Source organism: Ammospiza caudacuta, chromosome 4 (assembly GCF_027887145.1).
Source record: "Ammospiza caudacuta isolate bAmmCau1 chromosome 4, bAmmCau1.pri, whole genome shotgun sequence".
NCBI classification, from domain to species: Eukaryota; Metazoa; Chordata; class Aves; order Passeriformes; family Passerellidae; genus Ammospiza; species Ammospiza caudacuta.
Genome location: NC_080596.1, coordinates 3,954,822 through 3,970,719, shown reverse-complemented (window position 1 = coordinate 3,970,719; position 15,898 = coordinate 3,954,822). Strand labels below are relative to the sequence as shown.

The window sequence follows — 15,898 nt, the reverse complement described above, 5'->3', positions numbered from 1 at the left end:
AACTGTGATGCAATTTATAGGCAAACTGAACTAAATTAACACAGATGCCTAATAACCACACTGTCATTTTCTTGAAGATGGAAGAACACCAGTACAAAAGAAATACTTTGGAACTTTTAACAGATTTCCTTAATAAAAGAGATAAATATTTTCTCCATATAAATATGCTCAAGAAAGATAATACCATACCTATTCCAGAAATATTTTTTGGTGAGATATTATTGAAAATCTTGCCCTTCACTGGAAAGCACATATGAACTCATAATGGTTAGGCAAAGAAAAATTTTTACTGTTTGATGGCTACATCTCATCACTGTATCTCATTGTTGCTAAAGGGAGCTTAGTCAGGAAGAAACAGCAGAGCTGAAAAATGTTGGAGCAAGTGAATCCCTGGATTTGATTTTTGGCTGTGGGGATTATTAGCTGCCAGCATGAAATGCCATGAGCTTCTAGGTTATCTTAATTGGACCAAAAGGATCCAATTTCCCAGAATTGCAAAAGGATGCACAAAATTGCTGTCACTACTGTTCAATTTTTTCTTAGGAAAACTATTCTGTCCAAAAAAGGTCATTTTCTCCTTTGCCAATTTATAAATTCCTTACAGTACTTTTAGATAGTTAGAATCTTAAATAAAACAGCTTTATGAAGAATTCACAGCAAGTAATCGTCATTCACAAAAAGAATTCACAAAAATATGGAACTCTGCTCATGCATGGTTCATCACTTGGGAAAAAAAAAGGTTAAATTCACGGAATATGTTCACCTTGCAATAGCCTATAGAGTGCCATGTTTCTCTTACTTTCATTCTACAGGCTTTTCTTTTTTTAAATCTAATTTCCATTCCTTCCACTTTTAAATCACAAAGTAATCTAAATGACAAATTGGTCTTCCTCTCCATTTAAACATGGTGCGAATGAGGCACATTAATTCTCCACACCAAATGTAATCCATTTATATCTCTTCCCTGTCACTCCTGCCCTTCCATTATGCTATACAGTCAGCTGTCTTTACCTGACTAGAGGAAAAAACATTTTTAAAATGTTGCACCACACCAGTGGAATTTCATAAGAGCCTAGCTCATAAAGCTTTCTCTTCATTTCTGCAAAAGTGATGAGAATTTGTGAGAGCCCCAAGAGCAAACAACATTAGCGAAAGCACACAAATATTTTATTTTGTCGACATTTCTTGTCTTTCTATTAATCTTTCTTTGTAGGTGATAAACAGGATATCTAAAGTTACAAGTAATTGCTGCCTCAGATGCATGGTTAGCACAAGAAACGTGTCTGACAAGATTTACTGCACTGAACAAGTTCAAAGAACTAGGGACTGCATCTCAAAACAGGATATCGATTTCCTCCCACCCACCTAGTGAAAATCAAAGCTTTAAGGAACTGAACTCCATACACAAAATATGCAAACTTCAAGTATTTAATAATGGGACCTTTAAAACCAAGGGTAACTTTCTAACAGGAGGCCGTGCCATTTCACTTATTTCCATTAAAAATAATAATAAGTTCTGAAAGAAACAAGCAGAAAGAAGAACTCAGTTCTCCCCCAGACAAGTGAGCCTAATCACAACAAAGACATACTTGCCTTACTTTGGCTCTCCTTGCATCCTTGTGAAGCATGGAAAGCTTCCAAAAGAGACTGCAGAACCAGATGGCTGAAGAGGTGACAGATGGGGATTTGAACCATCAGGCAGATAATAGAATTAACCAGAATTTCATATTGCTGCAAAGACTGATGAACCACCAGACCATCAAGCAGAAGAGGAGATTCCTCAAAAAGCAGGAGATCCCTATCAAAAAGTCACTTTGCAAAAAATAAAGCTCTGAACAGGAAAGTAAGCAGCAGTCATAGGTTTGGTTTTCTTTGAGAAAGGGGTGAGGAATCTACATGCAGGACAAGATTCAGAGACGTAGCTCCTAACATGCTGAGATCACAAGGTACACTCTAACATCCAGGGAGAAACAGGTTAAAAACTCTCCAGTCAACCACTACAGTCTGGAAGTAGAGCACATTCCATTTTATGGTGATTTTAGAAGGCTCTGGGATGGTACTTCAAGTCTACATGTTCTGCATTACAGTTTCTTAACTGGATCCAACATCAAGGTTTCAGCATAAGTATTTAGAATGAGTGTTAAAATTCAGCAGTAGAATTTGAACCCATATATCTATCTTCTATATATCTATCTTCAACTTTCTGTTTTTTCTTGCTCAAGGACTTATTTCCTACCAACCACCTTTCTGTCTTCTCATCTCATGAGCACTCTTCTACCTGAATATTTCAGAATGTAAGTAATTTAATGAAAAACACATTTTCTTGCATGTCCTACTAAATAATATTAAGAAAAACCCTGCTGAAACACTTGATTTCACAAGAGAAAACTACATAATCATATTGCCTCTTGTCAGGTGCAGTATATAGTATTTCTTCCCATCTATAATTGTGCTAACACAGAAAAATGCCCATATTAGTATTTTCCTACATTTTTAATGGCCTTTTAGTTAACACATCAGATTTTGAAAACTGTTTTTTAAAAATTATGCTTGAAATATACTCTGCAGATCTCATGAGTCAACCTCATAATCTTCTTTACTTCTCCCCTTCCTTACTGTTGTGCCCTACTCCTCAAATGAGAGCCTGCCATTATACCTGACTGCAGAAAGTCATTCAGAGTTCATTCAACAAAATCAAAATTTGACTTCCAGTAAGCCTCTTTTTTTTCAAAGTGAGAAACTCCACTTTATTTAAGTGCATGTGTTTTTGCTGAAATGACTGAATCAGCAGTACAAAAAGACTGTACACCAAACCCTAACTAGTTAAACAGAAAATATCTTTCAACTACATCATCAATAATAAAAATACCACAAGATATATTCAGAATCAATACACAAAGCACTTATGATACACTATGGTAATATCAACTACTCAATTTTCTTTTCTTAGTGATTTCCATGTGAAAATCCATGGGACTAACTTCTCACAATCCATTCACTTTGTCATATCCAATACACAGCTGTTTCGTTTGGGGAGATTATCCACACACAGACCAAAGAAAGCTGTTTCTGAGGCTGTGCCTCAAGCCATGGCAAATTCCCGGATAAGGTAAAGAAAATGAAGAAAATCTCAGGCACAGAGCAACTTAGGAAAAGGAGCATCTAACTTCATGATTTCAAAAGCCTAACCTGTGAATCTTTAAATAAAGAAAAAATTAAATTAGGTGCCAAAACAACTCAGCACAGCCAGAACTTGTGGTATCTCAGAAGAAGAAATCTTGGCTCCTAATGGACTTCAGGAGAAAGTAGTTGTCCAGGGAAGAGACGGTAAAGGTCAGGATTGATGCCATGACATTTTTTCAGCAGTTTGGAAAGAATCAGTGACACTAGAAGGGCAAATAATTCCCTGAAGTGACCAAGAGGTTCCCCTTAGACTAGCTGAAGAACATACTGCACAATGGTACTGTACTTTATCTGACTAAAATGTGCTTATACTGGAATTGAGTGTGCACTGTCACATTCCAGCTCATGCTGATAAATGCAGAGTGAAGAAATTGTCAGCAATTTCAGGAAAAAAGTTGCCTACCCAGAAACTGAAAGACAAAATAACTGTTGCCAAGAGAAGTTTATGATCCCTGTTCCTTTGCTATTTCCACACAATACTATTTAGGTGAGGGCCAGTCCTCTCAGCCAGTGCTGTCATATCCACTAAAAGACATGAATAGCTAGGATGAAAAACTTGAAGAAACCCCCCAGGAAAAAAAATTTCCACATCACAACCAGTGACTATGCTAACCTAGTCTTAGCATAAACAAAACCACCCTCTTTGTTCTATACCTCATGCAGAAAAATGGGGAGTATATGTGCACATCTACATTGACAGACAATTACTTATTCAGGTTTTGTTTCAGATTGGAGGCTGCGAATTTTAAAAAGAAAACATACCACAGATCACAAATCAATGAAGTGCATGGACATGTCCCAAGAAACAGAAACTGCAGTGTGTTCTGAATTTGTGGTAAAAACAGGTCTTCCTTTTTCTTCAGCTGTCTACAAACTGATTAAGTAAGACAACTTATCAGCTATAAAAAATTAACAGGCTTTTGATTTTGCTATGTTTTTCCTAGATATATTACAGTCATTACGATACATCTGATAATGACAACAACAAAAAAATGGTATTATCCCTGACACAGAAAAATGTGTTTCTGACTGGCTTGAGAAATTTTGCAGAACAGGTCTCATCATCAATCATATTAAGTTTAATGCTGGTTGTTCAAAGAACATCTTCACTGATACTGAGCCTAAGGGCACAACCTATCAAAATTTTTCAACTTTCCTCAACTAAATAAGAGCCTGGCTGAAAAGTCTGCATGCATATCCAAAACGTCCATCCTTGAACCAAGCTCCAAGTCTTGCAAAAAGTGCCTGAAAAATTATAATGAAATTCAGTGGTTTGAGAAGACAAATAAAAGACTGGGATTCACTTTTCATCTGAAAGCAAATTCTAAGTTTGGTGACTTGGGGAACAGCTAAGACTAATCTACATAATGCATTTACAGAACATGTATATGTATATATGTATATACATATACATATATAGAGATATACACACACACACATATATATATAGTATGTGTGTGTATATCTGTATACTCACACACACGTTCATTTATTTATTTATTTGTGTAATTTTTACTACAGTATAATGAAGTCCATTATGAAGACCCATGCTGAAGTGGATTTTCTCAGATTTTGGGTAGCTCATTTACCAAATGACCTGTTATGTATGTACTGCATGTACCACACTGGATCTTCAATCTGGGTAGTTCAGAAATAGAAAACAATACTGAGGCTGTTGTAGTTACCTGTGTGCATCTCTGCATCATACCCTGTAAAAAAATTTCAATAACATGGTTTACCACTGTTGCTGTTTCTTTGCATTTCCATAAGGCAGAGAGAACCCAAGCCTGGTCCAAATACATAAACTCATGCACAAACACAGCTGTACTTTGAAGAGCTTTAAATTATTAAGACAGACAATGGACAAACAGTGGAAAAGTGTGGCTGTGCTTGATAAGTATAAAAAGGAGTGCATAGCCCTAGCTGGGTTAGTAATGGCTTATATCTTCTGCTGCAAAAAACCCCACAAAATACCTGCATATTACCTTTTCTCTTTTCAGAAATAAGATCTTTGCAGTGTTTCACTAAGTTAAAGCATACTGTAAGACTGCATGATGAGGCATCATGAACTTCCTCATCCTCTGTTTACATTTCCACACAAATTCTTCCCAGCAAAGAAAAGTGAGAAGTTTTGGGTGACCATATGAAGAAACTAAGCCAGATTGTCACTTTGTAGATGAGAGCCAATGCTGGCTCACAAGCTTGGTGAGGGAGAAAAAAGGAAATACTTGTTTCAGTTCTGTTAGACTTACGGGATGGTGCATTTTTATTTACCACTGAAGTAAGTAACTCAAGTGTTCCCAGCTGTGTACTCCAAATTTGGATGTTAGCCCAGAAGCGGCGAGCTTCATCTCATTTCCAGGGTAAAATGCTCACCTTCTGGTTGCATGCTTCACACCAGGCCATCAGACTGTCAGAGGCCTGCAATTCTAAACTAAAGAGAACTCTTGGTGTTGCTTATTCTTTCCCAAAACTTATTTTACTGCTTATTCTGCACAATCACCCTTTGTACCATTCCAATCCTTGAGAGGGGTGACTGAACTAACAGCCCATACACATTCACAGTGTGGAGGTGTTTGGCAGTGCAAAATCACAGACAAATTATGCCCTGCTAGAGACAATGTTCTCCAGGCACCATCCACTGGCTTCCTGAAATAATGGCAACTCTAAGACCATAAATTAATTTCATATAAGTCATAGAAATATTACATAGGGGGACCAAAGCTGGATTTGAGCTGATCACTTAAGGAAGAAAAGCTCCATATCCCATTGTATTGAGCTATCTGGCATCCTGCTCCATTCTCTGCCTCCGGCTGGAGATTTAAAAAAAACCCAATAATCTGCCAGAGGACAGAGTGGGTCCATCTTCATGGAGCAAAGACAAACATTTGATTCCTTTTTAAGATTATTCTTTTTAAATAAGGGAAGTATCTCTTCACATTGAGATATGCTAACTTCTCTGTAGCATAGGTTCTTTGCTATTTCCTGTGGCCGGCCCAGCCTAGTTTATTACTGAGAAATAGTGACAGAAAGCAGTCAAGGGAAAGGCACTCAGACCGTGGCAGGGAGAAACTCCTCCTAAGAATGTTAAATCCTTCTTATTAGGGACTAACCTGCATACTTCTAAATCATCAGACCAGTCATCATACAACACTGGAGGCTTCTGAGCAGCATGAGGCACCGTGGGCCCTGCCCCAGCAGGTGCTCCATGATCTGGGGCAGCCAGAGCATCACTGCCAGAGCCTGCCTCTGCAAAGGAGTCCTTGGTGTGCCTAAGGAAAGGCACAGGCTGCCGGTCTCTGTGGGAGCTTTTCCCTTTGCTTTTCCCACATTTTCTTGAGGAAATCCTTGCATCCTGAGATGATGCTGAAGACTGTGATTCCTTAAGCCTCGAAATCCTTCGGCGGTGATTTAAAGTAGGATTCTCAGGGTCAGACACCTCTTGTTTCTCTTTTCCCATTGTCCCCAAGGTGACAAGTTCAACAGCATTACCGTTTGAAGACCCATCTTGGTTACTGCATGATCTATTATTTCTTCTCCCTCTCCTGGCCATCCTGGCCTTTTCTCTTGCTCTCCTCCTAGCCTGAGCCCACTGACTCTCATCCGAAGATGATGATGAATCAGATGCGTTCCAGCTGGATCTCGGAGGCTCAGGATGCAATTTACAGTGTCTCCCCTTTCCTTGCTTTTCTGTGTGCTCACCATTGTCTCCAGTCTCTTTTTTCCGCCTAAACCTTCGTTTTATGAGCTTCTTACCACCCAGCTCCCTATTAGAAGGGGCCAGCACCATGACAGGGGTTGCATGCTCAAGCTCATCTTCTGACAAATCATGCAAGGTAGTAGATCTAGACAAAGCAGTAAGCAAAGGAAAGGGATGGAAATGGGAAGGGTGGTGGAAAGAGAAATCACACAGAGAAAAAAAAGAATGAGAATGAGAACATGAATTTTAATAAAAAAACATGAGACTAAAACACAAAAACAAAACCAAAACAAAGAGAGATCAAAAGAAAACTAAAGTCTATGTCAATTATGAATAGGTTAAGTAGAAGCAAGAGCTACATAGCTACATAATATTTAATAAAAGCAACTAACAAGTATCAGCCAGATGAGAGTATATTTTTCTCAGCACATACCTACAAATGTCCTGAGTGGAGGGGCAGACAGATAACCGAGACTGACTCCTGGGAGCTGTTCCTGTTGTAGGACTGCTTGCCTGTTGAAATAAGTTAGACAGTTTGGAATCTTTGTCCATGAAATACATTGCAGATATTTTACTGCTTTGCCACATGATCACAAAATTAAAACAACTGTTTGTGCTGTTCATAGCGCGCTGTTGAACACATAGAAGCTGGCAAAATACAGGAAGCTTGAACAAAAGTGAAACCAATTTGTGGAACTAAGTACGACTGAAGTGTTTGAGCTCTTATTCGCTCATGACTACTTTTTGTCACTGTTTGAGGAAGCAGCTTTCAGCATTTGAATTTTCATTTGGCTCTACTGTAAATGTCTGAAGGGAAAATGTCTGATTTTCTTTTGTGCAGTCAACCAACCATGATGATGCCTTTCCAAATCACGTGAAGTGCATCTGAGATACATTTAGTGATGAAGAACCCAAAGTTAACTTAGGTTGAGTGGACTGATGAAACAGCAGGAAGAATAGAGTGTGTTTTAAAACATTTTCAAGGCAATCAGATCTTCTAGAAAAGCTGAAAATGTTAAGCTGAGATGAGCCAGAAAAATTCAAAGTGCAGGCTGCATCTCTACAGAGCTGATCACGTTCTCAAACAGCAGAAGAGATATAAAAATGTTTAGTATGTGACATTTTGCTCATAAGGTTGTTGCTACAAACTGCAGATTCAGTTACCCAATACTTTCACTGAAAACATATTTTGATGGTGTTAGCTGCAAACCATTTCAATCTGCCTTGCTATCAACTGACAGCAGAATTGTATGGAATCCAAATGTAAATCCACGGCATTGTGATTCTTCAGGATTCCTCACAAGACACAGTATTGTGGGAAGTGGGTTCAATACAAATCACTAAGGCTGTGACCTTCCGGCAGCTGATCAGGGGTATTGGCTTTTACTATGCAACCCCATCCAGCCCATTGTGATCACCACTTCCAAATGCAGACAAAATACTACAAGCCTCACAATTCCACAAGATCGAGCACCAGATGCAAGGGAAGGATGACTATTAAGAAAGAGTGCAAAGCAAAAATCAAACAAAGATGTAAAGCCTGTTATCCAAATCTTTTGTACTAGCAAACCAAATTCAGTCAGATAATTGAAATTATTTCTAGCTCAACTTCCACAGATATTTTTGTGGTGTTAAAAAGGTGTTGGAAAATTAGTAGTAAAAGCAAAATAATTATAAACAGCAAGTACCTGCCAACACTTCACTTTTAGCCGAGGTTGTCAATATCCATTCTATTTAATGCATACATCTTTTGGAAACATCAGTCACCCCTATGTGGATTTTTGCTTTTATATGGGTACCAGCTGAGACTTAAGAATAGTGCTTTTGCATGAAAACAATCTTCTAGCTCCTGGAATTCAAGTAACCATTTTTACCTATTGATTAATATCACAAAAGTACACCAAAACCACCAACAATATTACTAATTCTTTACTTCTAGTTCCATAAATGAAAATCAGATATACAACAACTAAGCCAAATGAGCAATTAAATTGATAAATTGACACAATCCTTGTGTTGTAGGTTTTTGCCATGTCTGGATTCACCATCAAAGGAGGAACATTAGTGTGTATACATGCAGTGTCATGCTGGAAGAAAAGGACAAGTATCTGTGAGAGAAATTGTATTCCATATCTCCTCTTCTACAAAAGCAGTATTTCAATTATAAGCATGGGGACAGAGTAGGAGTGTTTCTTACATACATATTGGAAACATATATAGATGTTCCATAGATGCATGGTTGGGTATATAATCTCCTTCCATCTCAGCCTCTGAGATTAGCATTGGGTAATTAGGCATGTCTTAAGCTACTTAATGAGGAAAGATGCAGACATCAGCACCAATAACTAATGCTACTGGGTTACATGCTGCTGCTGCATGAAGAAACATCCCTCCAGACTAAGCCCCAGCGGAAAGACTGGTGAAGAAACCCAGCCCCAGAGCTGAGTGAGGAATCCTGGATTCATGCCTCATGATGTGCTCATTTCTTTTTTCCCCTCACAGCTCCAGGACTGTTACCATTGCTTCTTTTGGGATCTCTGTACTACAGGGGTTTGGCCTAGTCTTAAATGGTGGTCAGGTCAACTCCACACGGTAAAGGGAATTTTTACATCACCTTGCCACAGGCAATACCCTTTGAAGGAATATGGTTAAGCTGGCCCAGCAGCCGTACAGTAGGTCTGCACAAGTTCAAGAAGCTTTCAGCAGCTATTAAAGCAGGAAGCCAGCTAGACAGTTCTTAAGAGAGCTGAAATAAAGCCAAAAACCAAACAAGCTCCTTGAAAAGCTTTTACACTTACGATTTGGAACTGCAGACCAGCAGAAATCTAATTATTTTAAAATAAAAATTACATTATCAGCTTGACTACTTAAATCTTACATTTCACTTTCAACTGTCAAGAGGTCTGGACTGTTTCAGTCCTGCTCAGTCAAATTTACTTTCTAGTTCCCCTGTGCAGGCATGATGCTACATTTAGTTGTACATAACTCATAGGAAAGTTTATTTCCTTCAAAACCAATTTACATAAATATCTTTTACAAAATGAATGCTTTTTGCTTATTTATCTAAGTCCTATTGGAGCAAACATGACAAGTGGCAGGCAAAAAGCCAATGCACCATTTAAGTCTTCACAAACAAAGCATGACAAGTTATATACAAGATAATTCAGATTCTTACTTGTGATCAAATATAATTAATTCAATTTCTACAACTTTGTAACACAATTTTTAATCTACATTATCTAAATTTATATGCATTTATCTACATTAAATTAGCTTTTCATGGTAAAATCATAGATTCATAGAATTCCAGGTTGGATGGGACCTCAAAGATCATCCATTCTAACCTTTCTTGGCAAAAGCACAGTGTGGACAACATGTCCCATCACCCCGTCCAGCTGAGTCTTAAAAATGTTTTCATGGAAAAAAAAAAATGAACTGATGGAGTGAATTCTAAAACCAAAAAGGTTGATGCTCTGATATTAATTTTCTGATGTTGATTTGTGTCCCTCACAGGAAACGGAGGCCCTTATTTTGTAAATAGGGCCTTTGTAAATGAAATAGAAGTGGAAGGACCTGCTAATGTCAGGTCTCTCCTTGCTAACACATGTCAAATGAATTTAATAATTCACATCTAGATGAGCTGTTTTTAAGAACCTGTAAATTTCAACTCAGTTGACTGCCTAGTCCCTTTACTTTTTCATCCTACCCTGTTCTGACAGCAGTAACTGTATCTGCTTTCTGCTACCAGCACTGCCTCTAGGTTTACCCCAATTCTTTTGGCAATACTCCCTCTTTGCCATTTCTTTTACAAACCTTACATCCCAAACTAATTTTAAAAATTTAAATAATAATATCTCTTAAAGTCAGTCTGAGAGCAAAGATATCTAGAGGGGCATAAAGGGTAGTGTGTTTACAGAGGAAATTGTGTATTTTCAAGACATATCTGACAAACCAGAACATGATAATTTGAATATATTCTGCTCACATCTTATCAGTCCCACTCTTTTGGGAATGCATATGCAGCAGATGTTGGAAACAGTCTCAAGCAGACAGATCTTATTGCTGTAATTGCCATCCCATTGCTATTTTGCTATACAGCACACTGAATATTTTGAGATACTGTATTTAGTCAATAGAGGGATCAGACTGATGATGAGGACTCCAATTCCACCTGGGAGGCTGAATAACAGTTATTTTTTTTAATAGTATTCCTTGAATGAATGTCTTCTTCAGACAGGTATATTGTACAGCTCACTGGAATGGGAAAACTAAACAAGCACTGTACTAATTTTATCATAACAAATTACATCAGTAGCAGAATTAAATGTGGTAATTCAAAATAAAGCTGTCTCTCAATTAATTTATAAGCAAGGCAGCTCATTTCTCTATGCCATCAACACAAGGAAGAGGTCTAAGGGAAAATGCCAACTCCAGCTGATCAGGTCTGGCATTTCAAAAAGATTTTTAGGAGAGAGAGATTTCCCAGTCACCACCTTCTGCTGCCTCGGCCAGTTTAGATGAACTCTCTTGTCAAGGATTTGCAATTCAATTAACAGACATGACAGGGCACTCATCCATAATTATTTTTGGTATGTTGGCAGTGTGCTTTTCAAGCAGAATACTGGTAAATACAGAGTTTTCAGGATAAGTGAGATGATAATCACTTACCCAACAAAAAGGGACTTCAGTGTCACACACATGTGTCTGTGTTAGAAAACCAGCAAAGACAGAAACGGGGTACAGAAATAAGTACAACTGGTGAACACAGTAATAATTTCAAATCAAGGCTACCTTTACTTAAGTGTTCAGGATCTGGTAGAAGTTTCCAGAAAATAAATTAAGTTAAAACTAAAATTAAGGATAAAATAAAATAAAATAAAATAAAATAAAATAAAATAAAATAAAATAAAATAAAATAAAATAAAATAAAATAAGGGAAAAAAGGTCATTAGAGGCCACCTATTGCTTAACCTGCATGTTGAAACTAGTGCAAGAACATGAGTCAAGTTGTGGTCTTCCTAAGAGCACAGAAGGGATCTGCTTCAGCTTAACAGAAAAGCTGAGTAAAAGCAGATTCTAGAAGTGCAAAGAATCACATAGTAAGGGAGTGAAACTTTAAATTGAAAAAGCAGATGATGTAATGGACAGCTTATATAAAATGGCCTCACAGCTATCACCAGAAAGGGCAATGAATCCTCTTGTGTCTCTCTTCTGAACAGAAGCATTTCCAAAAGCTGGTCAACCTACAACACTGCTGAAGAAGAAAGCTGCAGGCAATTGATGGGTGATAGGGCAGACAGGGAACATGTCTAATGCTTTTATTCCCCTGCTGAGTTTGCTCTAGTAGCAGTGATGCATCACAGAGTGCTCCATATCCCATCAGCCGTTATAGTTAAAAAGCTGAAACTCTATTGTATTTGAAAAACAGCACACAAAGGAATGGATCCTTTAGAAGATCAGAGCAGTTTGTCTGGCTTTAAGCTCAGCAGGAGACCCAGTCTGTGTATTTTGATCTGAAAATTTCTGCTTTGTAAACAACGTAACATTCTGCAGAAAACATCCACCTTTATGAACTTTAATGTGGACATCTCCTCAGGTCTAAAAAGTTCCAAAACATGATGAAGGTGACCTAACGTGGGTGTTATTTTACAAGCTCGGTCTTGATGGCAACTGAAATTTGTGTGCAGGGGTTTGGGAGAGGGGATTTCTGCGTTTTGGCTTGTTTGGCTGTTATGTTTATCTTTTCTTTATTTGTTTCTTCATGATAGAGTTCTTGCTTTGTGCTCAGATTTCAAAGTTGTTTTTAATCTGATTGATGTCTTTACAGCAACTGTTACATTAATTACTAATTGAATTTCTGTTAAATTATCTTTCATAGATTTTCTTTTTCAGTAACTTATTCCTTGCACAATTCTTCCCTAAACCTTTTCTTTCTCTCCTTTCCCTCCTTTCACCTGCCTCTGAAGAGAAGGAATTAAGGGAAAAGTAACACAGAAGGAAGGAGCAGAAAAATCGTTTGGATTCTGACAAACAACACCATTCAGCACCTTTAAAAGTCAGTATGATTATGTTATAAAGTAGTTTGAAATCTAAAATCAAAATTGCAAATGGCAAATCCATACTATCATTTAAAAAATGAAGCAAACGAGTAATTACAGCTTTAACTTGTAAATTCAATCAGCTTGTTTAAGTTGTTTTCTCCTGCTTTACTAATCTATGTTCATCTTTAGTTTCAAGGTACAGGTTCAACTAAAAACCCCACTTTTTCTATAGGCATAGAAGCACAGCTAGCTAAGCTTTGAATTATCAGATGGATTATAGTATGTAAAAGTCTTTGTATCACAGCCACACAGTATTTTTCATTCATGAGTCTCTTCAAGGATGCATCTTTCTAGTCACTAACACTTTCTTAATAAAAATGTTTCATATTTCTTAAAAAAATATAGGTAATTGGAAGAAAGGATGTGCCAGGTTTTATACAAAAGGTGCAGAGCCATGAGATCAGCAGCTTTTGACTGTCTGGAAGGAGCTAAATGGAAATTTAGCCTATAGGAAAGGTGAAGCACAAAACCTGCATTTTCTTTGTTACTGGATTTTGCAGCACTTTATGTCTAAAGGTAGGCAGTACTCAGAGAACCATTTAGAATGTCTGTTCCAAAGAGGGCATCTGCTTTCACACATCCCTCTATCTGCAAGACTGAAACCCTCAAAACATTCCTATAATCTAAACAGCTTTCACTCAGATGACATTCCTGCCATGCTCTCACAAGTGAATGGGAGTGCACACACCCACCATGTTCCTCCTTGGGTCTGGTGGACTGTGCAGGAGACAGACTGGATGAAATCCCATCTGTGAGGATACCATTCTTATGCTTGAACAACCTCATTCTGCTGTGTATTTGATGTCTATTTATTCCAGCCCTAAGGGAGGAGGGAAGCCTAAATGTGCCCAAGCAAAAGAGTTGTAGTAAGATTATTGAGATTACTAAACTGAAAGAAGTGAAACCCCAAGAATGCATCATTGTGAAAAACAAGATATTGATTTTTATGAAGTACAATAAACATAAAACTGCATGACTCCCCTAATTTTTACCACTGTAGAAACAAAGTTTGCTTAACTGAATTTGTTTTGAGGACAAATATGCAAAATGTGCTTCTGAGTGCCATGGTGAAAAAACAAATACCATGCAAAGATTTCCAGAGTATATATGTAACAGGTATGTTACAGATCATAATTGCTATTTATAATTATGGAAGTAATTAATTATATATAATAAGCATATGCAGTGACTTGCATACTCCATTTACTAAAAACAAATCAAAGCTGCATCTGTACGATATTGGCTAGCACAGGATAGGACTGAATTCTCTGATAACAGAAATTAAGTGAGCGTGTATAAAAACATAAAAACTGTGGCACAACACATTCCACACATATTTGCAGTTTTATCTGGATGTGTCAAGATGTGAACTATTATCTGTTGGTTGTCCCCATGTATTTAATACCATCACATAGGCATGCAATTTCATTCAGTTCAATTTTCAGGCAGACTCAGGTAAATTCTGCTGCCATGCCTTTTGTTAAGCTTATTGTAAACAAAGAATAAATTGTATGGACAAACCATAAAGCATTCTCTATACATGGAAATCAAACATTCATATCTAGGAGTTTTAAAAAACACAGCTACTATGCAATGGATCTACTTCTAGTCTTTGGTTTTCTGCCTTTTTTTTGTGTTCAAAATGAATTCTGTTCTAATGAAGAAAATCTTTTCACTAACTTGTTTACTTTGCACTGTTGTTTTCAATAAATGAGAGCTAAGTGCTAGGTTAGTCTTCAGCTTTCATAAAAATGATTCTGTTTATGAGCAAGAAGAATGACTTGATGACTAATGTGACATTTATACTCACATTTTAATGCCAGTTTTGTATACATCATATTATCTACTGTAAAAGCACTTATGAAGGCTGACATTTTATGCCTTACAAGAGCAAGGACTTTTTTCTTGATTTGTTTTCTTTTTTGAAAGCCCTAAGTTTTCCCTCATCTACTCACTACAGTAATCTAGAACATACACTAACATACACTTGGAAAGGATGGAGCTTTGTGGTTCCTTGAAATAAAGCAGCCACCAATCTGGAAGAGAATTTTCACTTGTGATTAGCATGAAATTGGCAAAGAACAGTAAGAACTATGGATCAACTTGGAGCATTGCAGCTGCCTGCAGCAAAACATAAGGGGGTCACACAACTGGTCTTTAGGATTCAGTCATGAAACAGATTATCTTGGAAATGCTGCAATCCTGGTACTGGCAAACAAAGTCCATGGTAAAAACTTCTTTCAAAAGAACACTGAAGTTCCTTTATGTCTTTGTCACCATGAAACCTACCAGGAGATATTATGTGCTCTCTGTTGGTGTCACTGCCTTAGACATGGTGATGTTTGGCCACTACAAACACTTACAGTGTGTAATAGTGAGTTTTGCCTCAAGCTGGGTAAACCATCCAAATTGCAACATAGGTCTCTTCATACAATCACCTCATACACAGAGAGGATGAAATAGCTGAGAATATCAAAACCCATTTAAAAGATTATTCAATTTTAATGGAAGAGATTAAATGGTAATTTATAACTATTATAAATATTGTATTACTTACTACTATTATACTATCACTGTTATTATTATAAGTATTATAAATAATACAGAATTTGATGCCCAGTTTGTGAATTTTCTTTCAAAGTCACAAACTGAGTGATTCAAATCAACAATCAATACATTAGAAACAATAAATTTTTCATCTAGATTAGCATCCTGGTGCCTTTTGGTTTTCATTTGTATCTTATTGAGAGGAACCTCACCCGACAAAAGAAATCAGAAATTGCTAACATAGAGTAAAAACTATTATTTCCTTCTTTCTTTCCCCTATTGCTACTCATATTCTAAATTACTCATGTGAATATTATCACACAGAATATTCCAAAACAAGCACCTCACTTCCTGATGTAACTCGACA

The 15,898-nt window shown here is 37.2% G+C and overlaps 1 protein-coding gene across 2 annotated transcripts in view; it reads right to left on the bottom strand.

Moving 5' to 3' along the window:
- Positions 1–15,898, bottom strand: part of MARCHF1 (membrane associated ring-CH-type finger 1) — a 125,819-nt gene that overhangs the window by 27,161 nt on the left and 82,760 nt on the right. Inside the window, exons 4-5 of one of the 2 annotated variants that reach the window (XM_058803545.1) lie at positions 7,317–7,396; positions 6,297–7,028 (exon numbers count right to left, since the gene is read on the bottom strand). In XM_058803545.1, coding sequence (XP_058659528.1) covers positions 6,297–7,028; positions 7,317–7,396 — 812 coding nt within the window. The remainder of the gene's footprint in view (positions 1–6,296; positions 7,029–7,316; positions 7,397–15,898) is intronic. The other variant, XM_058803546.1, reaches the window with a different exon arrangement.